Source organism: Syngnathoides biaculeatus, chromosome 6 (assembly GCF_019802595.1).
Source record: "Syngnathoides biaculeatus isolate LvHL_M chromosome 6, ASM1980259v1, whole genome shotgun sequence".
NCBI classification, from domain to species: Eukaryota; Metazoa; Chordata; class Actinopteri; order Syngnathiformes; family Syngnathidae; genus Syngnathoides; species Syngnathoides biaculeatus.
In genome coordinates this window covers 31,904,977-31,926,835 of record NC_084645.1, presented here as the reverse complement: position 1 = coordinate 31,926,835, position 21,859 = coordinate 31,904,977, and the positions used below count along the sequence as shown (strand labels likewise).

Here is a 21,859-nt window from a genome sequence, read left to right as displayed (position 1 = left end):
TTTATTAATGGCCTGGGCTCTTGTGCGGACATGGAGACCGTTTTAATGATTAATCTGAAAAGAAAGTGCCCATTTTACACAGGGGCCGCTCTTGGCTGTAAAAGAGCCACCGTTCGCAGGTACATTAGCAAATATTTTTCCATTCCTTTTTGCCCATCAAAGACGTGGTAAGGCTTATAAATGCATTCATCTGGATGAGGAGTGAAAAGATTAAAAATACCTTTCAAATTGATTTTTCTGGTATCTGTATGCTACTTATGTATTCTTCTGATGATTTTTTTTAACTCCCTACATTTAAAAACAGATATCTGTACTTTCCACCATTTGGTTAGTCGAAACGGTCTTGTTACTTTTTTAAATGTTCATTTTCACAGCATAAAAAGTCTTAAATAAAGAGAGTGGTCAAGTCAAGCACAGGTGAGATTTAGACGGAGTTACTGAGATCTTGGGGACTTCTATATGGACAAAACGGGAACAGGAGCGACATGGAGGAACTTGAAACAGGAGCATTAACCCATTCATGGGCAGGGTGGCAATTTTTTGCCTTCTTGAGATAAAAGTCTCCTGACAGGCCACAATCAAGGAAATAACACTTCTTTTTTGTTTACAGTTAAGTTATATGATAACTTGAGGCAGCCATGTTGGGTCAGGAAGGAAAGGGAAATAACTCCGAGCTAACTTTGACCAATGTGTTATCCTCTCCTGATACCAAATTATGGCTTCAGATTGAAACATTTGAATATTTTGATATATTGAAGGATATAATGCTATAATCATGATGTCCCAAAAATGGGACGCTGCCCACGAATGGGTTAATGAGCAAGATATACCCTATCCATGGTCATATTTCAGAGAATTTTTTATGTTTGTTTCAAGAATGATTGTGGCAAATCCATTCTTGTGCCAGGCTGAAACACTGCATATGCGGTTCAGGGTCACACGGTCCGAGAGTCTCTCCCTGGTGATTTACGAGTTTGAGATCGGCAAGACCCTGAACTGGTCGCCGGTCCATCAGCATGGCCCAAATAGGGACAGGCAACCATTTGAAATTGATAGTTACACCATCTGATAATGTGCCAAAAGGCAAACAAGAAAAATGTATTCTCTCACTTGCTATCATTAGCTACTTTAGCATTTTAGCACCAGCACTAGCTATATCTTTTGTACTCAAGTACATCCTATCTGTTAAACTTGTACTTCAAAATGCATCTACAGTGATGCCCCGGTTCTGGACTACAATCCGTTCCAGAAAATGTTTCAAAAAAGTGAATTGTTCGAAAACCGAATTGATGTTTTCCATTACAATGAATGATAAAAGAAATAATGTGTTCCAAGGGAGTGCATTGCCGTATCTCTAGCAACCCAGAAACACGCACACCAGATTCGTATTCGGCTGTCAATTCTTTCTTGAAGTCGACCATTTTACGCAGAGCTTTCCGTTTTTCAGCACCCCCAGCCTGACTACCTCCACTTGCTTTCTTTGGAGCCATGATTGGGGGTTAATATGAGATGAGGAGAATGAGATGAGAAGAAAAACAACAGTCACTACCGGGACACGTCTGTGTACACAGGGTGTTTTATACAGAAAAACAAAAGTGCGCTGGTTCCACTGCACGCTTTATATCATTTCCGTTTTTTTTTTCAGAGGGCGTTCGAATAGTCAATAACAAAACGTGTCGTGGGTGGGTTAGCTTCTTGCGCCGCGCACGATGTTATTTCCCTCTTTTTTCGGCGGCGTGAGAATTCACAACAAAGCACGTCGTGGGTCAGCTGGTCTGGCCGCGCGCAATATCTTATTTCCGGGTTTGGTTGGTGGCGTTCGAGTACCGATTTTTGTTCGAAAACAGGAGCAAAAAAATCTCGAAATTTTCGTTCGAAAACCGAGGCTTAACTGTATTTTTACCAATGAACTGAACCTAAAATATTTTCAAAATAAATAACCAACAACAATCTAATAAATTGACTATGCGACTACTTTATACCAACTCTCCTCATGGCCCACTTTACACCCTACACCTGCTTTAGCGGCCAAAAATATTTTCTTTCTCTGTGAGCTTGCTTTCAGAGAGGCTGGTGGGGGACGAAAGGCAGCTGTACTTGGCGTGTTGGTGCACTGGGGAGCAAAGCGGGTGGGGCGGCCTGGAGAGAACAGGGGAGAATACTAACAAATGTCTTGAACAAAAGGCCAGATGTCCTTTTAGGCTTGGGGCGTCATTTCTACCCTGAACTGCTTTTTAATTGTTTGAGGTGTTCGAGACTCATCTCAAAGGCAGATAAAAGAAGACAATGATGCATTATAAGAGGACCCCCAATATTATGTTTATTTTATGGCCTTGCATTTAATGAGAAAAGAGCCAAAGAAGCATTATTTACACAGAGGAACAATGATTGGCATTCTCGTGGGGTCTGAAATCTCCTTTGTGGTGACAACAGTGCAATGGCACAATGAAGGCTCCCAGAACTAATTTGCCGTACTAAATTGAAATCGCTGTTAAGGTGGCAACACTAAATTGGACAATGCAGACACGTCAGCGTCTGTTTTCTGGAGTATAAACTGAACAAACGTTCCACAAGTTGAAAGTGTTAGGCTAACAGAACATGAAGACAAAGACTGAAAGTTTCCTGGCTTCCCCGTTTTTTTAAGATTTTAACACTGATTTACACCTGCTAGGCTAAAGTATCAGATATTTAGCACAAGTCGGGCAACGTTTATTATTAAGGAGATCTTTGTTTGTACAGATGCATTTCATTCTATTAATATTTAATAATGTCAAATATTATTACTAAATATTTTGTAATATTTAGGATGTACAGTGAAGAAAATAAGTATTTTAACACCTTGGTATACTGCAAGTTCTCCCACTTAGAAATCATGGAGGGGTCTGAAATTTTCATCGTAGGCGCATGCCCCCTGTGAGAGAGATAATCTAAAAAGAAAAATGAAGAAATCACAATGTAATTTTTTTTAAACGATTTATTTGTGTGATACAGCTGCAAATAAGTATTTGAACACCTGAGGAAAACCAATGTTAGCATTTGGTACAGTCGCCTTTGTTTGCAGTTACAGAGGTCAAACGTTTCCTGTAGTTGTTCACCAGGTTTGCACACACTGCAGGAGGGATTTTGGCCTACTCCTCCACGCAGATCTTTTCTAGATCAGACAGGTTTCTGGGCTGTCGCTGAGAAACATGGAGTTTCATCTCCCTCCAAAGATTTTCTGTTGGGTTTAGGTCTGGAGACTTGCTCGGCAACGCCAGAACCTTGATATGCTTGTTATGAAGCCACTCCTTGGTTTTCCTGGCTGTGTGCTTCGGGTCATTGTCAAAAAGTTGAAAGACCCAGCCACGACCCATCTTCAGTGCTCTGACTGAGGGAAAGAGGTTGTTCTCCAAAATCTCACAATACATGGCCCAGGTCATCCTCTCCTTATTCCTGATTCAGGATAATACATGGAGTGGAGGTGGACTTTTAAAGGCGGACAAACAGGTCTTTGAGGGTCAGAATTCTAGCTAATAGACCGGCGTTCAAATACTTATTTCCAGCTGCATCACGCAAAATAGATTGTTAAAAAATCGTACAGGTGCATGTCCTCTCACAGTGGACATGCACCTACGATGAAAATTTATGTTAACGAGCTTCATGTTTCTTCTGTGAAAAGGCTAAAAAGTGGTCCTCTTCTGACTCAAGTGGCCTGCATTGGACACTAATTCTCTAATATGTTGTTGTTCAAGGTGTTTCTGATAATAGTGTTCTAAACTTGGATTTTACAAGTATAAAAGATGAATCCATTTTCGAGTACGATTGAAAGCTTTTTGAATCAAAGTTGTCAAAGGAAATGTCAGCGCAGAGATGTGCCTGCTTGTAATCACCCCTCTAAATGTCCTTATGTAAATCATAAGCGCGTATACTGTACCTCTTGGCGTACACGATTCGGGGCGACGAATTACCGCTTTTCTTTGCCAAGCTTAACGCAAAGTTTGTCACGGGGCGCTTTCAACTTTATCGTTTCTTTCGCAGCAAAACGTGTTCTAGTCTGATCCCAAAAGCTCCACTTTGAGCTGAACGGAATGCAGTGTTACGCACTAGCCTGTGAGGTTCATACAGCAAAGTACTGTATAGTATGGGGTATGCATTTCTATGAGGATTAGCAAATCCCGCAGCAGGTTCTCGGCATAGCTAATTCATCATGTCTTTTAGCTTCCATCTCAGGCGGTTCTGGTTCTGGATTAAGTCTCCGGCATGCCTCAGGTTCAGATTTTACTATAAAGCCATCAAGAATGATAAGACTCTCTTTTCAGGAAGGTAAACTTAACAGGCATTTTACAATTTATGCAGTGTGTTTCATTTTGGATTTGAAATCAAAAGCCTTGGACTAATGTTTTATTACTGAACTTTTTTTGTGGACTCTTGCATTAATTCTTGCTGGAGCATGGGAGTGTAAACAACAGTAATAATAGTTAGTTTGTCAAACATAACTGAACAGCGAATATTAGCTGTGTAGATCTTCTTTTCCTTTCGGCTTGTCCCGTTATGGATCGCCACAGCGTGTCATCTTTTTCCATCTAAGCCCATCTCGTGCATCCTCCTCTCTAACACCACAGTCTTCTTGTCCTCCCTCACAACATCCCATCAACCTTTTCTTTGGTCTTCCTCTCGCTCTTTTGCCTGGCAGCTCCATCCTCAGCACCCTTCCACCCAATATACTCACTCTCTCGCCTCTGGACATGTCCAAACCATCGAAGTCTGCTCTCTCTAACCTTGTCTCCAAAACATCCACCTTTGGCTGTCCCACTAAATGAGCTCATTTCTAATCCTATCCAACATGTTCACTCCAAGCGAGATCCTCAGCATCTTCATTTCTGCTACCTCCAGTTCTGCTTCCTGTTGTTTTTTCAGTGCCACCGTCTCTAATCCGTACATCATGGCCGGCCTCACCACTGTTTTATAAACTTTGCCCTTCATCCTATTGGAGACTGTTCTGTCACCAGACACCTTCCGCCAGCTGTTCCAACCTGCTTGGACCCGTTTCTCCACTTCCTTACTACACTCACCATTGCTCTTTTTGATGTGAATTGCAAATGGTACTCTCACGTGTGCTCAGAGAGTCTCCGTTGTTGAATCTTTTTTTTAGCATTTTAGTCAACAACAGAGTCAAACACACAAAGAGAAAATGAGAACACTCACAAGGAGCTGCTGCTGTAGGCCACAACTCCCACCCAGACACTCCCACTGAACTGACCGACCAACCCAACGCCAGCTCCTGACATCGCTCACTAGGCCACAGAGCTAGAAGGCCCACATTCAACACAATACATACATACACAACCATTTTATTCAGTTTTTTGTATAATACATGTGTATTTTCCTTTATTGACAATACAAAACAAAATTTTGTGGGGGTTTTTTTTTTTTTTTTTGGCTACAACAGATTATCGGCATTTCAGAGTAAAATAAATTGATACTACAGTATATAAACACTATGCCGTATTGTGCATCCAAAATGTGTGAACCTGTGAACGGGAGACAGTGTAGGCTCGAAATTTGATATCAATCCATCAGGAATTATTCCCAGTGTTTCGTTAACCTCAAACATTTTCTCCTCTCCTTCAGCGAGATGCGAAAGGACAGTATCTGTTTGACCTCATCTGCCACCACCTCAACTTGCTGGAGAAAGATTATTTTGGCATCAGATATGTCGACCCCGACAAGCAGAGGGTAAAACACACACAGACACACACCGCTGTCATTTCCTCGCACGACTTGGATTCCTCCGGAATGTCCCTCGTGAGCTAATGGTGCGTGTCGCAGTACACAAGATACAATTGAGCACGTAGTTGCCCGCGGGCCATCTCACTACATTATGAAGGTAGCACACTGGACCCGGTAGCAGAATTTAGCTCTTGCCTGCAACATCACCAAATTACAACCCATTTTCTTGTTGGAACAACTCCGATCCCTTCAGAGCGTCAGCACATGCCAGTCACCCGCTCCGTTCTTTAATCAAGAATCCTGTAATATTTCTTCAATTCCTATAAAACGGCAGTCACTGATGGTGTAGTGCTACACACGCCTGCCTTTGGTACGAGCAGTGTGGGATCGATTCCCGCTCAATGTTGGTGTCGATATCTGCCCTGCGACTCACTGGCGACCAGTTTAGGGTGTAGTCCGCCTTTCGCCCAAAGCTAGCCGGGATAGGCTCCAGCTTTCCTGCAACCCTTGTGAGGATAAGTGGCTTGGATAATGACATGACGTGACATATAAAACGTATTTGTTTATTTTATTTTGTATTGATGTATCACATCAAATAACTGGCTCACTCATTTATGAAATGATGAAGAAACATGAGTAACATACATTTACAATTACATATATCATTTCTCAAATATCTTCTATGAAACAATTGCTTTATTGATTGCAATCCAATTAATGATCCATCCATCGATCCATTTTTCTGTCGTGCCTTTCCCTCATCGGGGTCACGCGTTTGCTTGAGCCTGTCCCAGCTGACACGCTGCATTGTGCTGAATTAATTGCAAAGACTAGCTAACTAAAGCATCCATCCACCCACTTTCTTAGCCGCTTATCCTCACAAGGGTCGCGGGAGTGCTAGAGCCTATCCCAGGCAGGAGGCGGGGTACACCCTGAACTGGTTGTCAGCCAATCGCAGGGCACATAAAGACAAACAGCTGCACTCACAGTCACATTTAGAGTGTCCAATTAATGGTGCATGTTTTTTGGGATGTGGGAGGAAACCGGAGTGCCCGGAGGAAACCCACGCAGGCACGGGGACAACATGCAAACTTCACACAAGCGGGGCCGGGATCGAACCCTGGACCTCAGAACTGTAAGGCCAACACTTTACAGTTGGCCACCGTGCCGCCTGTAAATAAAGCATCCTTTCACCCTCCACTCGCCATGCTAGTTTTCCAAAGTCTTCTCTTGTACCGTTGTAGTTACTTTTACAATTTCATTTCCTGCAACATTCAAGCTATTTGTCATCAATGTCATCATCCAACTGCATTTTTTTCTGGGAACTGGAATTATGGCTCATCATGAGGGCTGCACAATATTGAGGAAAAAGTAGATTTTTGGTGATTTATATTGCGCTTTTTAAAAAAAATACAGGATAACGTACAAATGATGTGAAAACCAGCACTCGCTTCTCTTTTTCCCTCGAGGAAAAACTAGAGCGCAAAAGTAGATGGAGTCATTTGTATCAAGTCAGAACGAGTGTTGCAAAAGCTACAAAAAGCCAAAGATAAACCAAAACACGTAGAGAATAAATCCTTTGACACACCCTGAAATGGGATCTCGTACGGTATAATGACGTCTTGCTCGTTTGTTCCAACATTTTGCGGGGTTGAAAAGGCATTCATCCATCTATTTTTCGATATCGCGGTCTTCCTTGAGGCTGTTGCAGGCTGGAGCGAAAAAATGTTTTCCAGCATATCATGTGGCACATATAGACAAATGGAGAAAACACAGAAAGGCCAGAGCCAGGAATCAAACCCGGAACCTCAGAGATGCAGACGAGAATTATCAGTCAGTAGTTCACCACGTTTCCTCTGTGCAATGTGTGCTATTTCTGAAGCAGACGAGTAACGCGGCATTGTTGCTTCTTGTCCATATGCAAATCAGATGCTTGACCGTTTGCTAAATATAAATTTGATGTGATGTAGTCAAGGAACACCAGAGTGAGGACTTGTGTTACGAGCGGATGTTCCGTGACAGCGGCGGCGGCGCTCCGTTCATGAAGTATTCAGCCGTACCGCTGAGCTCACGGAGTTGACGGAATATCCGGAACTGACATGTACGGCTGACTTCCCACCATAAATTAGGGCTGTTTGGGTTCCGGTTGAAATGTCTTCATGAGCCTGCGATGCACTGCGACCTTTACAGCTGAATTTACTCAGGCATTGTCTAAACTCGCGAACGCACACGTTGTCATGTCAAAGATCGGCGCAGCGCAATGACGACGCGGCCTGACGGTTTCTCCCGGAGAGCCGCCGCGAGCGACACACGGCGATGAACCTGTGTGCTGACGATGTCACTAATCCAGCAATCTGCTCTGTTTCTGACGCAGCACTGGTTGGAGTTAACGAGGTCAATTGCTAAGCAAATGAAATGTGAGTACTGCACCTTTTCTTTTATCTATCCAAAGTACGACAAGCACGCCCGTTGATGAAAGTATCTTTACGTCCGCACGGCCGAAAATTGAACAGCGATGAGTGACTCTCAGAGCAAAAGGTCAACGTGGTTCAAAGGGGCAGATAAAATATAGGGTGGTTAAAATCTTGTGTTGACAATCATTTGGCGGGGAAGGTTGCCTGGCAACCGACCCAAAAGGAGCTCTTGACTTGCATACTTTGGGGAAAAATCTAAATCCGAGTTGACCTTTTCACCTCCTAAATGTTAAATTCCCTGTCAAATACTTGACAGCGTTGTGTTTCAGGTCTGGTGTTGATTTATTTGAATGTTTCACTTTTTTTTTTTTTTTAAAAGGTCTCGATTTCTGTTTATTTGTTCAAATATTTTGTGTGATTTCGGGTTTCTCCATCCAGCTCAGCCTCCGTTCACCATGTGTCTGCGTGTCAAGTTCTACCCTCCTGATCCGGCTGCCCTCAAGGAGGAAATCACTCGGTAAAAGCTCCTTTTCCCACATCTCATATGTTACCGTGGGGGGGGGGGAGATAAACAGCACGATGGAACTTTTGGAACTCGGTAATGCGTGGACAGTTTTACTACATATTTACATTTACCGAGGTAGCATCGACACCGTTTGACATCCCGAATACAAGAAACAGTTGTTTTGGTAAAATATGGTACCTTTAATGTAACATTCTTAATAGCACTGGTGTCAAACTCAACGCCCGGGGGCCAGATCTGGTTTCATGTGCCCCGCAAAGACAAATCATAGGCGTCAAAATCCGTGATTCTTGTGAAAATATGTCCCGACATTTCAATTTGTTATATATCATAAATGATAATGTTGACATATCATCAGGATTGTTGTGTTACCAAACGTGAACAATGGTTGAAAAACCCATTACGCTTGATTTCTGATTCCAAAACTAGTTAAATATGATGAGGCGATTCAGGTTTTCCATGGTTTCACCATAACGGCCCTCTGAGGGAAATCGTACCTACAATATGGCCTGTTACAAAAATGAGTTTGACACCCGTGTTAATCGGATGAATTGTGGGGTTTTGAGTTAGAGGTGGGTGACACCAAGGATTTGTCGCCGCCCAATCGTGTAGCGGTCACATGCATCCAGCTATACATCCATTTTCTTAGCCGTTTGTCCTCACGAGGGTCGCGGGAGTGCCAGAGCCTATCCCACCTGTCAACGGGCAGGAGGCGGGGTACACCCTGAACTGGTTGCCAGCCAGTTGCAGGGCACATGGAGACAAACAGCCACACTCGCAATCACACCTGGGGTCAATTTAAAGTGTCCAATTAATGTTGCATGTTTTTGGAGTGCCCGGAGAAAACCCACGCAGGCACGGGGAGAACATGCAAACTCCACACAGCTGGGGTCGGGATTTGAACCCGGGTCCTCAGAACTGTGAGGCCAACGCTTTCCAGCTGCGGCACTGTGTCGCCCACCTACATTATAAAACGTAAAATCATCGCATTTTTCACTTTGAATGTTGTAAATGTATATGTAATATGCACATCTCACTTTTCAAAATGAAGTATTTGCATAAATGAATTTTTCTGCGATATACTAAATTGTTGCGATGCACCTGGAGATCCATTGGTCACAACATTAGGTACACTTTTGCACACTTACAGTTCCAAGCCAAGACTGCCGACCAACATTTTGTCTTCACAAAAATTATAAACTCATTTTTTATTGTCTGAGAAGTATTACTTTATCCTTGAAATCTCCTTTTATTATGTATGCAGTACATATTATCACACTTGATGTATAACAGATCTAGAAAATGAAGTAGTGCATTTCCACAGCGCTCCAGCAAACAATTCCACTTCCCTCACTTTTGCAAAGCAGTCGTTGCCCTCGCTAGCTATTCAGTGTGCATGTTTCCACATTTCTAAATGCATCTTTCTAAATAATAAACAGTCGTTATGGCCTTCAATCATTAAAAAGCCACGGCGCTTTTCCGACCTGAGACGTTTCACTGTTTACTAAAGGACTTGTTTAGCGGGAACGCAAAAAGGTTTCCGTGGTAACACTAAATGAAACATGGCAGGGCAATATTTGTTTTGTATTGGTTGTTGTTGTTGTTTTTTTTTTTTTTCAAGCTAATTTTGCTTAATACTTATAGCAAACATTTCCCAGAAAGGTCAATGTGATGCATTGAAGAGTAATTTCTCTCTGGATGATGTTTTTCAATGCACACACTGTACTGACGCGTTCAGCCGTCCCCCTCCCTCCGGCCCCCGTACGAGTGCGCTCACAAGATGCTGTGCTGACATGAAACGTGTGGCATGTGTCACACGTGTAATAGTGTGCAGGTCAAAGGGCACAGTATAGCCAGAAGAAGGCGACTCATTCAAAGATCTGATTGGATTCCACAGACGAAATTACAGAATTGCTCGTCAATACTGACTCACTGTTTGTGGTCAAGATATTTATGCAAGACAAATATCAGCTGCCGCTCTTAGCGCTGCACAGAAAGTGTTATTAGCATGTGGGGGCCGAGTCTGGATAATGAAAAACAATCGTATGGTGGTCTGATTGCCATGATTAGTTTCCCCCGTCGTCTAATAATAGTTTTGCGCCTCGCTGCTAATGGGCAAACATCACCAGTGCATCCTTTGGTGAGGATTTACGCAACCTCTTAAGGCCATCACTGTCTCAGCGCAATTATAGGAATCATCAATGCTATATAAAAATACGATATAATAGCAGACAACTGTTCTACGGGTCTCATCTGGAACAATTCACAAATATTTATTTCATAGCAGAATATAAAAATGACAAAAACATAATTAAAACAATTTCCTACATGTGGCGGCACGGTGAAGCAGCTGGTAAAGCGTTGGCCTCACAGTTCTGAGGTCCCAGGTTTGATCCCGGACCCACCTGTGTGGAGTTTGCGTGTTGTCCCCGTGCCTGCATGTGTTTTCTCCAGGCACTCCGGTTTCCTCCCATATCCCCAAAACATGCAACATTAATTAGACACTCTAAATTGCCCCTAGGTGTGATTGTGAGCATGGCCGTTTGTCTCGATGTGCCCTGTGATTGGCTGGCAACAAGTTCAGGGTGTACCCCGCCTCCTGCCCGTTGACAGCTGGGATAGGCTCCAGCACTCCCCGCGACCCTTGTGAGGATAAGCGGCGAAGAAAATGGATAGATGGACTTTCCTACATGTGTTTGGGAGACTTTGGTGAAAGCAAAACTGAACTTCAACACTGCTCATCAGCGCCACCCCCTCCAAAAATAGGTGATAGGTTAATTCGGAACACGGTCACATTCCTCCTGATGAAAGGGTGTGTACACTTGTGCAGCTGCGTGATCTCAGTTGTTTATTTTTCACTCAAAGATTTAAAAAAAAAAACACTTGAGTTGTGCACTTTATAGGTGACATTACTGGTGGAAAAAGTTTGGTCATTATCTTGGTCTCAACTCTCTTTATATCACAGAAACTGCGACGTGTGACACTTTTTATATCCGCTTTACACGCACTGGAAGCGATGAAGTGAAACGCTACGAAAGTAAGACAACAGACTGTTGGGAATACAGGCCCGCTGAACAAATATGATTAAAGTTGTAAATGCAGATCTGTGCTTTTGATAGTGTTAAGTCCAGCGGTGACATCTCACCACTCAGCATTCGTCTTGGTCCTCAGGAGATTGTGCAGGTGTACCTAATGTTGTGACCGGCGACTGTGCCGAAACCCCGGGCCGACGCTCGACTGTCCTCCGCAGACGCCCCGCTGAGCTCGGCGTTGTCCTTTTCATTGCAGATATCTCGTCTTCCTGCAAATCAAAAGGGACCTTTACCACGGCCGCCTCCTGTGCAAAACCTCGGACGCCGCTATGCTGGCTGCCTACATCCTTCAAGGTAATGGGGGGCAACATACGGACCTCCTCCGGCTAACTTTGCATTAAATTGAACGGAGGAACTCAGCGGGCCAACTGAAAAATATTGTACATCTTTATGATGCGTCAGCTCTTGGCCATGCATTTGTCACAGCGAAATGGCCAGAATAGAACATTTGCAAATCTTTGAAGTGCTTATCTGGCCTCTTATCATCCTGGACCCAACACGTGTTTAGTGAGATGTGTCGATAGTATCCCAGAAAATAGTTGTGGAAGCGAGTTGCTTTTGCATTAAAGATGGCGCTGCCCGGCCAGAGAGAATTCGGCATCGGGGTCATCCGACTGGAGGGCGGCGTTAATATTTGTGCTCGTCACGTCTGCAGCTTGCCAAGAAGGTTAACAAGTTTTTGTTTTTTTGTTTCGTCCTCCAGCTGAGATCGGGAATTACGACCCCGGGAAGCATCCGGAAGGTTACAGCTCGAAATTCCAGTTCTTCCCCAAACACTCGGAGAAACTGGAGCGGCGGATCGCTGACATACACAAGACGGAACTGATGTGAGACGGGGAAAAAAAAAAGGAATGCAGTACTACACTTGGGGATTTGCAATCGAGATGTGCGTTACCAGACTTGAGCGGAGTTTTTTAGAGATAGCAGCCACCGTTCAACCAAGTTTTTGCTTTCTCCTGCGAGCAAGAATTTAAAATATAAGTATGGGTTTTTTTTTTACACATACGTTTGAAGTTTATTGGCAAATTCGGAGAGAACTACATCTTGTATGTAAACCAGCCGCATAGCTTAGCCTTTAAGTCCGCTAGCTCAATCCCAACGCATATTAGGAAACGCCACAGATGGGCTAGTGAACAGCAACAATGCGGTGAACGAAGAGTTCTCCTTTCCCTTGTTTCTTCCTCTTGCTGTTCTTCACTTTCCTCATCCTCCCCAAGTTCACTTCTTCTCCCACATAAATCTCAACTAAAATTGAAAACGAAAAAAAAAAAAAAAACAACTGAACTCATCTTGTAAAAGAGGGAAAATATGGAATATTTGCAATGAAACATGGTGAGGGCGGCACAGTGCATCAACTGGTAAAGCGTTGGCCTCACTGTTGAGGACCTGGGTTCCATCCCGGCCCCGTCTGTGTGGAGTTTGCATGTTCTCCCTGTCCCTGCGTGGGTTTTCTCCGGGCACTCCAGTTTCCTCCCACATCCCAAAAACATGCAACATTAATTGGACACTCTAAATTGCCTCTAAGTGTCCCCTGCGATTGGCTGGCAACCAGTTCAGGTTGTCCCCCGTCTCCTGCCCATTGACAGCTGGTATATGCTCCAGCACTCCCCGCGACCCTCGTGAGGATAAGCGGCAAAAGAAAATGGATGAGTGGATGGAAATACGGTGAGCCCATTAGTGCTGGAATTGTCCCAGTATTGACGTTTCAGACTTGTGTGAGCTTCTGCTGCCCACTGGTGGCAAATGCTTTCTTCACTAGTGCTGAACAATAAATACTGTGTGGTGTTAAAAAGCTGAGTTGCTGTAATCACTCAAAGCAAAACTCAACTACAACTCAACTGATATTTTTTTAAGATGTATATATATATATATATATATATATAATATATCTTCTTCTTCTTTTCCTTTCGGCTTGTCCCGTTAGGGGTCGCCACAGCGTGTCATCTTTTGCCATCTTAGCCTATCTCCTGCATCTTCCTCTGTAACCCCAACTGCCCTCATGTCTTCCCTCACCACATCCATAAACCTTCTCTTTGGTCTTCCTCTCGCTCTTTTGCCTGGGAGCTCCATCCTCAGCATCCTTCTACCAATATACTCACTCTCTCGCCTCTGAACATGTCCAAACCATCGAAGTCTGCTCTCTCGAATCTTGTCTCCAAAACATCCAACTTTGGCTGTCCCTCTAATGAGCTCATTTCTAATCCTATCCAACCTGGTCACTCCGAGCGAGAACCTCAACATCTTCATTTCTGCCACCTCCAGTTCAGCTTCCTGTTGTTTCTTCAGTGCCACCGTCTCTAATCCGTACATCATGGCCGGCCTCACCACTGTTTTGTAAACTTTGCCCTTCATCCTAGCAGACACTCTTCTGTCACATAACACACCAGACACCTTTCGCCAGCTGTTCCAACCTGCTTGGACCCGTTTCTTCACTTCCTGACCACACTCTCCATTGCTCTGTATTGTTGACCCCAAGTATTTGAAGTCGTCGACCCTCGCTATCTCTTCTCCCTGTAGCCTCACTCTTCCCCCTCCACTTTTCTCATTCACGCACATATATTGTTTTACTTCGGCTAATCTTCATTCCTCTCCTTTCCAGTGCGTGTCTCCATCTTTCTAAATGTTCCTCCACTGCTCCTTGCTTTCACTGCAGATCGCAAAACCATCTGCAAACATCATGGTCCAGGGGGATTCCAGTTTAACCTCATCTGTCAGCCTATCCATTACCACAGCAAACAGGAAGGGGCTCAGAGCTGATCCCTGATGCAGTCCCACCTCCACTTTAAATTCTTCTGTCATACCTGGAGCACACCTCACCGCTGTTCTGCTGCCCTCATACATCTCTTGTATTATTCTGACATATTTCTCCCTCACACCAGACTTACGCATGCAGTACCACAGTTCCTCTCTTGGTACTCTGTCATAGGCTTTCTCTAGATCCACCCCTAACCCTGAGTCTAGCCTCCACTACTCTTTCCCATAACTTCATTGTGTGGCTCATCAACTTTATTCCTCTATAGTTCCCACAGCTCTGAACATCCCCTTTGTTCTTAAAAATGGGAACTAGAAAACTTTTCCGCCATTCTTCAGGCATCTTTTCGCCCGCTAGTATTCTGTTGAATAAGTTGGTCAAAAACTCCACAGCCATCTCTCCAAATTGCTTCCATACCTCTACCGGTATGTCATCAGGACCAACTGCCTTTCCAGTTTTCATCCTTTGTAGTGCCTTTCTGACTTCCCCCTTAGTAATCATTTCCACTTCCTGGTCCTTCACTCTTGCCTCTTCAACTCTTCCTTCTCTCTCATTTTCTTCATTCATCAACTTCTCAAAGTATTCTTTCCATCTATTTAGTACACTACCGGCACCAGTCAACACATTTCCATCTCTATCCTTAATCACCCTAACCTTCTGCACATCCTTCCCATCTCTATCCCTCTGTCTGGCCAACCTGTAGAGATCCTTTTCTCCTTCTTTCGTGTCCAACCTGGTGTACATGTCTTCATATGCCTCTTGTTTAGCCTTTGCCACCTCTACCTTTGCCCTACGTCGCATCTCGATGTACTCCTTTCGCCTCTCCTCAGTCCTCTCAGTATCCCACTTCTTCTTCGCTAATCTCTTTCCTTGTATGACTCCCTGTATTTTGGGGTTCCACCACCAAGTTCTCCTTCTCCCCTTTCCTACCAGATGACACACCAAGTACTCTCCTGCCTGTCTCTCTGATCACCTTGGCTGTCGTCGTCCAGTCTTCCGGGAGCTTCGGTTGTCCATCGAGAGCCTGTCTCACCTCTTTCCGGAGGCTGCACAACATTCTTCCTTTTCAGCTTCCACCACATGGTTCTCTGCTCTACCTTTGTCTTCTTAATCTTCCTACCCACCACCAGAATCATCCTACATACTACCATCCTATGCTGTCGAGCTACACTCTCCCCTACCACTACTTTACAGTCAGTAACCTCCTTCAGATTACTTCGTCTGCACAAAATATAATCTACCTGCGTGGTTCTACCTCCGCTCTTGTAGGTCACTATATGTTCCTCCCTCTTCTGGAAATAAGTGTTCACTACAGCCATCTCCATCCTTTTTGCAAAGTCCACCACCATCTGCCCTTCAAAGTTCCTTTCCTGGATGCCGTACTTACCCATCACTTCTTCATCGCCCCTGTTTCCTTTACCAATATGTCCATTACAATCTGCACCAATCACAACTCTCTCGCTGTCTGGGATGCTCAGAACTACTTCATCTAGTTCCTTCCAGAATTCTCTTTCAACTCTAGGTCACATCCTACCTGTGGTGCATAGCCGCTAACCACATTATAGATAACACCCTCAATTTCAAATTTTAGTCTCATCACTCGATCTGATACTCTTTTCACCTCCAAGACATTCTTAGCCAGCTCTTCCTTTAAAATAACCCCTACTCCATTTCTCTTCCCATCTACTCCGTGGTAGAATAATTTAAACCCTGCTCCCAAACTTCTAGCCTTACTACCTTTCCACCTGCTCTCTTGGATGCACAGAATATCAACCTTTCTCCTAATAATCATGTCAACCAACTCCTGTGCTTTTCCTGTCATAGTCCCAACATTCAAAGTCCCTACACTCAGTTGTAGGCTCTGTGCATTCCTCTTTTTCTTCTGACGCTGGATCCGGTTTCCTCCTCTTCTTTGTCTTCGACCCACAGTAGCTGAATTTCCACCGACGCCCTGCAGGTTAGCAGTGCCGGGGGCGGGCGTTGTTAACCCGGGCCACGACCGATCCGGTATGGGATGGCCGGCCTCACCACTGTTTTGTAAACTTTGCCCTTCATCCGAGCAGACACTCTTCTGTCACATAACACACCAGACACCTTTCGCCAGCTGTTCCAACCTGCTTGGACCCGTTTCTTCACTTCCTGACCACACTCTCCATTGCTCTGTATTGTTGACCCCAAGTATTTGAAGTCGTCCACCCTCGCTATCTCTTCTCCCTGAAGCCTCACTCTTCGCCCTCTACTTTTCTCATTCACGCACATATATTCTGTTTTACTTCGGCTAATCTTCATTCCTCTCCTTTCCAGTGCATGTCTCCATCTTTCCAATTGTTCTTCTGCATGCTCCCTGCTTTCACTGCATATGACAATATCATCTGCGAACATCATGGTCCAAGGGGATTCCAGTCTAACCTCATCTGTCAGCCTATCCATTACCACTGCAAACAGGAAGGGGCTCAGAGCTGATCCCTGATGCAGTCCCACCTCCACCTTAAATTCCTCTGTCACACCTAAGGCACACCTCACCATTGTTCTGCTGCCATCATACATGTCCTGTACTATTTTAAAACTTCTCTGCCACACCAGACTTACGCATGCAGTACCACAGTTCCTCTCTTGGTACTCTGTCATAGGCTTTCTCTAGATCCACAAAGACACAATGTAGCTCCTTCTGACCTTCTCTGTACTTTTCCACGAGCATCCTCAAGGCAAATAATGCATCTGTGGTACTCTTTCTAGGCATGAAACCATACTGTTGCTCGCAGATACTTACTTCTGTCCTGAGTCTAGCCTCCACTACTCTTTCCCATAACTTCATTGTGTGGCTCATCAACTTTATTCCTCTATAGTTCCCACAGCTCTGAACATCCCCTTTGTTCTTAAAAATGGGAACTAGAACACTTTTCCTCCATTCTTCAGGCATCTTTTCGCCCGCTAGTATTCTGTTGAATAAGTTGGTCAAAAACTCCACAGCCATCTCTCCAAATTGCTTCCATACCTCTACCGGTATGTCATCAGGACCAACTGCCTTTCCAGTTTTCATCCTTTGTAGTGCCTTTCTGACTTCCCCCTTAGTAATCATTTCCACTTCCTGGTCCTTCACTCTTGCCTCTTCAACTCTTCCTTCTCTCTCATTTTCTTCATTCATCAACTTCTCAAAGTATTCTTCCATCTATTTAGCACACTACCGGCACCAGTCAACACATTTCCATCTCTATCCTTAATCACCCTAACCTTCTGCACATCCTTCCCATCTCTATCCCTCTGTCTGGCCAACCTGTAGAGATCCTTTTCTCCTTCTTTCGTGTCCAACCTGGTGTACATGTCTTCATATGCCTTCTTGTTTAGCCTTTGCCACCTCTACCTTTGCCCTACGTCGCATCTCGATGTACTCCTTTCGCCTCTCCTCAGTCCTCTCAGTATCCACTTCTTCTCGCTAATCTCTTTCCTTGTATGACTCCCTGTATTTTGGGGTTCCACCACCAAGTCTCCTTCTCCCCTTTCCTACCAGATGACACACCAAGTACTCTCCTGCCTGTCTCTCTGATCACCTTGGCTGTCGTCATCCAGTCTTCCGGGAGCTTCGGTTCTCCATCGAGAGCCTGTCTCACCTCTTTCCGGAAGGCCGCACAACATTCTTCCTTTCTCAGCTTCCACCACATGGTTCTCTGCTCTAACTTTGTCTTCTAATCTTCCTACCCACCACCAGAATTATCCTACATACTACCATCCTATGCTGTCGAGCTACACTCTCCCCTACCACTACTTTACAGTCAGTAACCTCCTTCAGATTACATCGTCTGCACAAAATATAATCTACCTGCGTGGTTCTACCTCCGCTCTTGTAGGTCATTATATCTTCCTCCCTCTTCTGGAAATAAGTGTTCACTACAGCCATCTCCATCCTTTTTGCAAAGTCCACCACCATCTGCCCTTCAAAGTTCCTTCCTGGATGCCGTACTTACCTATCACTTCTTCATCGCCCCTGTTTCCTTTACCAATATGTCCATTACAATCTGCACCAATCACAACTCTCTCGCTGTCTGGGATGCTCAGAACTACTTCATCTAGTTCCTTCCAGAATTTCTCTTTCAACTCTAGGTCACATCCTACCTGTGGTGCATAGCCGCTAACCACATTATACATAACACCCTCAATTTCAAATTTTAGTCTCATCACTCGATCTGATACTCTTTTCACCTCCAAGACATTCTTAGCCAGCTCTCCTTTAAAATAACCCCTACTCCATTTCTCTTCCCATCTACTCCGTGGTAGAATAATTTAAACCCTGCTCCCAAACTTCTAGCCTTACTACCTTTCCACCTGCTCTCTTGGATGCACAGAATATCAACCTTTCTCCTAATCATCGTGTCAACCAACTCCTGTGCTTTTCCTGTCATAGTCCCAACATTCAAAGTCCCTACACTCAGTTGTAGGCTCTGTGCATTCCTCTTTTTCTTGTGACGCTGGATCCGGTTTCCTCCTCTTCTTTGTCTTCGACCCACAGTAGCTGAATTTCCACCGACGCCCTGCAGGTTAGCAGTGCCGGGGGCGGGCGTTGTTAACCCGGGCCACGACCGATCCGGTATGGGATTCTTTAGATGAACGCTCATATTTGTTTGGCACAGTATTTACGCCGGATGCCCTTCCTGACGCAACCCTCTGCATTTATCCGGGCTTGGGACCGGCCTACAGATTGCACTGGTTTGTGCCCCCATAGGGCTGCATTATATATATATATATATATATATATATATATAATATATATATATATATATATTGTCTTTTGGGATGCTTGATGGCTACTTACTTTTTTATGTCAATAACATCAACAAATTAAAAAAAAAAATGCAGTCATAAAAAATCCAGTTCCTGCAAGTAATTTAAACGTGCATTAATAAATGTCCCATATTTTTCTGATGTTTCCACTCCTAACATTTGCTGTGTTGTTGTTGTGCCCTCTCAGCGGACAGACCCCTGAAACATCCGAGCGAAATTTCCTACAGAAAGCCCAGATGCTGGAGACATATGGTGTTGATCCACACCCGTGCAAGGTGGGATGATGCACGTGGATTGTAAACAACAACAACAACAGCAACAGCTGTGCGCTGTACTTGTATGGCAGAATGTTTCATACGCGTTTCATTCCATTTTTCTCTCTTCCAGGACGTGTCGGGCAACCCGGCCTTCCTTGCCTTCACGCCCTTTGGTTTTGTGGTCCTGCAGGGAAACAAGAGAGTACATTTCCTCAAATGGTGAGTTAAATGATGTGTATTAGGGTTTATAATGACATATTTAGCTGTGTCACACTGACAAAATATTACAATGAGCCTTAAGACTCATGCGGTGACATCATTTGCACAACCTTAATAATCAACAGGTTTTGATGGTCCATCCATCCATTTTCTTAGCCGCCTATCCTCACAAGGGTTGCAGGTGTGGTGCAGCTTATCCCGGCTATCTTTGGGAGAGAGGCGGGGTCCACCCTGAACTGGTCGCAGGGCACATCGAAACAAACACTCACATTCTCACCTAAAGGCAATTTAGTCTTCATCTAACCTACCGCGTGTGTTTTGGGGATGTACCCGGAGAAAGCCCACGCAGGTGCGGGGAGAACACGCAGACTCCACACAGGCCAGGCCGGGATCTGAACCGCGGTCCTCAGAACTGTGAGCCAGATGTGCTAAGCAGTTTTCACCGTGCCACTGATTTTGATCGTAAATACCTCAAATTGGAGTGCACACCTTCGTTTGGATCAGCACCAAATTGCGGGCCATAGAAAATACCCGTTGTACCTTGACATTTAAAAATAATAATAATAATAATCCTCATATCGTGAAAAACTCATAAGCGAGCCCAATTGTATCTCAAGAAACCACTGTATAGGAATTGTATTATTATTACTAATCAATGTAGTAGTATCATAAAGTATTGTTATATTATAGTTATATCCAATTAATCTCTAGGATGCTATTAAACATTGCACAAACCCACAAACTGAGTGTCAGAATCATATCGCGTATGTCGGTGTACCTAATGAAGTGGCTAGTGAGGGGCGCAGCCATGCAAGCTTCCATCTGTCGCTACCTGTGAAAAGAGGCGGTGCTCACGGGTTTGCAGATGGCTAATTCATCACACCACGTAGCTCTATTCATAAATAGAAAAAGATATATATATTTTTTTTTTTTGCTGGGGTATTATTGCAAAATGTCTCTGGCGTCCTTCCCTCCCCTTCCCTATCGGCCCCACGGGAATACCACCACCACCCGTTTGTTTTTGTCCGCTCTATTGCTATTTATGCGGTCTTCAAGTGCTTTTCATGAATATTTAATAAGCCCGTTTGTCTGCGCTTTCCTCCCCGGACAGGAACGAGGTCACCAAGCTCAAGTTCGAGGGCAAGACGTTCCACGTTTACGCCAACCACAAGGAGGTGAGAGCGCCACTTGCCGGCGCGCGTGATGCCCGTCGTGCGCTTCTTCCCGGTGTGTTTAATAGTCCTGCACGCCGTCTTCCATTTTTAACGTGCAGGAAACAAAGATCATCCTGACATACTTTGCACCCACGCCGGAGGCATGCAAGCACCTTTGGAAGTGTGGCGTGGAGAACCAAGCTTTCTATAAGTGAGTCCCGCCGTGCAATTGACCTTTTTGATCAGTCTCGAAACCGGCAATGTTGTCTTCGGCGGCGTCTGCGGCGTTAAGAGATTCTGGAGCTCTATCGCGCGTTCCTTTCTCAAAGGTTAAACGGCGCATTAAAAATGAATGACTCACTTACTGTGAGTAAACATATTGAATGGTGTATGGCGCTTTCTATCGAGCGTATAGCGTCTGTCCTTCAGAATTAACACAAAAAGCTAAAAAAAAAAAAAAAAAAAAAAAAGCCCCTGCAGATATTGGTTGAATTCCGAATGATAAAATATTCCAAGTTAGAGATTATATTGCTCTTCTGGCACAAAGGCGATTATATTAACTTGATTTTTCTCCCTGCTTTCTTCTTATTAAAGTTAAAATGCCTCATTTAAAAAAATATATATATTATTATTATTATTTGTATTTTTGCCTTTTTCAGGCTGGAGAAGTCAAGTCAGGTCCGGACGGTGTCCAGCAGCAATTTGTTCTTCAAGGGCAGCCGCTTCCGTTACAGGTCTGCCTCGACAACTAGAGGACTTAATGACAGATGACAACGGTGGGGGAGGGCAGTCCCACCCGTGGGGGAGGGCAGTCCCACCCAGCGGAAATGGGTTTTCCCAAAGGACTCCCCCCCCCTTTTTTTAGTCGCATAGGATAAATAATCACATGAATTAGATGGATTACACCAGGCGTGCGCTTTAAGCGGGCTCTTCATCCAAAAGATTGTCTTAGATTTCAAGAAG

General features: G+C 44.4%; 1 protein-coding gene across 2 annotated transcripts in view; it reads left to right on the top strand.

Moving 5' to 3' along the window:
• Positions 1-21,859, top strand: part of LOC133502500 (FERM domain-containing protein 5) — a 69,022-nt gene that overhangs the window by 39,342 nt on the left and 7,821 nt on the right. Inside the window, exons 2-11 of one of the 2 annotated variants that reach the window (XM_061823365.1) lie at positions 5,611-5,715; positions 8,084-8,126; positions 8,562-8,640; positions 11,935-12,032; positions 12,442-12,565; positions 19,454-19,541; positions 19,654-19,742; positions 20,854-20,917; positions 21,025-21,107; positions 21,556-21,630. In XM_061823365.1, the coding sequence (XP_061679349.1) occupies positions 5,611-5,715; positions 8,084-8,126; positions 8,562-8,640; positions 11,935-12,032; positions 12,442-12,565; positions 19,454-19,541; positions 19,654-19,742; positions 20,854-20,917; positions 21,025-21,107; positions 21,556-21,630 (848 nt within the window). Of the gene's footprint in view, positions 1-5,610; positions 5,716-8,083; positions 8,127-8,561; positions 8,641-11,934; positions 12,033-12,441; positions 12,566-19,453; positions 19,542-19,653; positions 19,743-20,853; positions 20,918-21,015; positions 21,108-21,555; positions 21,631-21,859 lie in introns of both variants that reach the window. The other variant, XM_061823364.1, reaches the window with a different exon arrangement.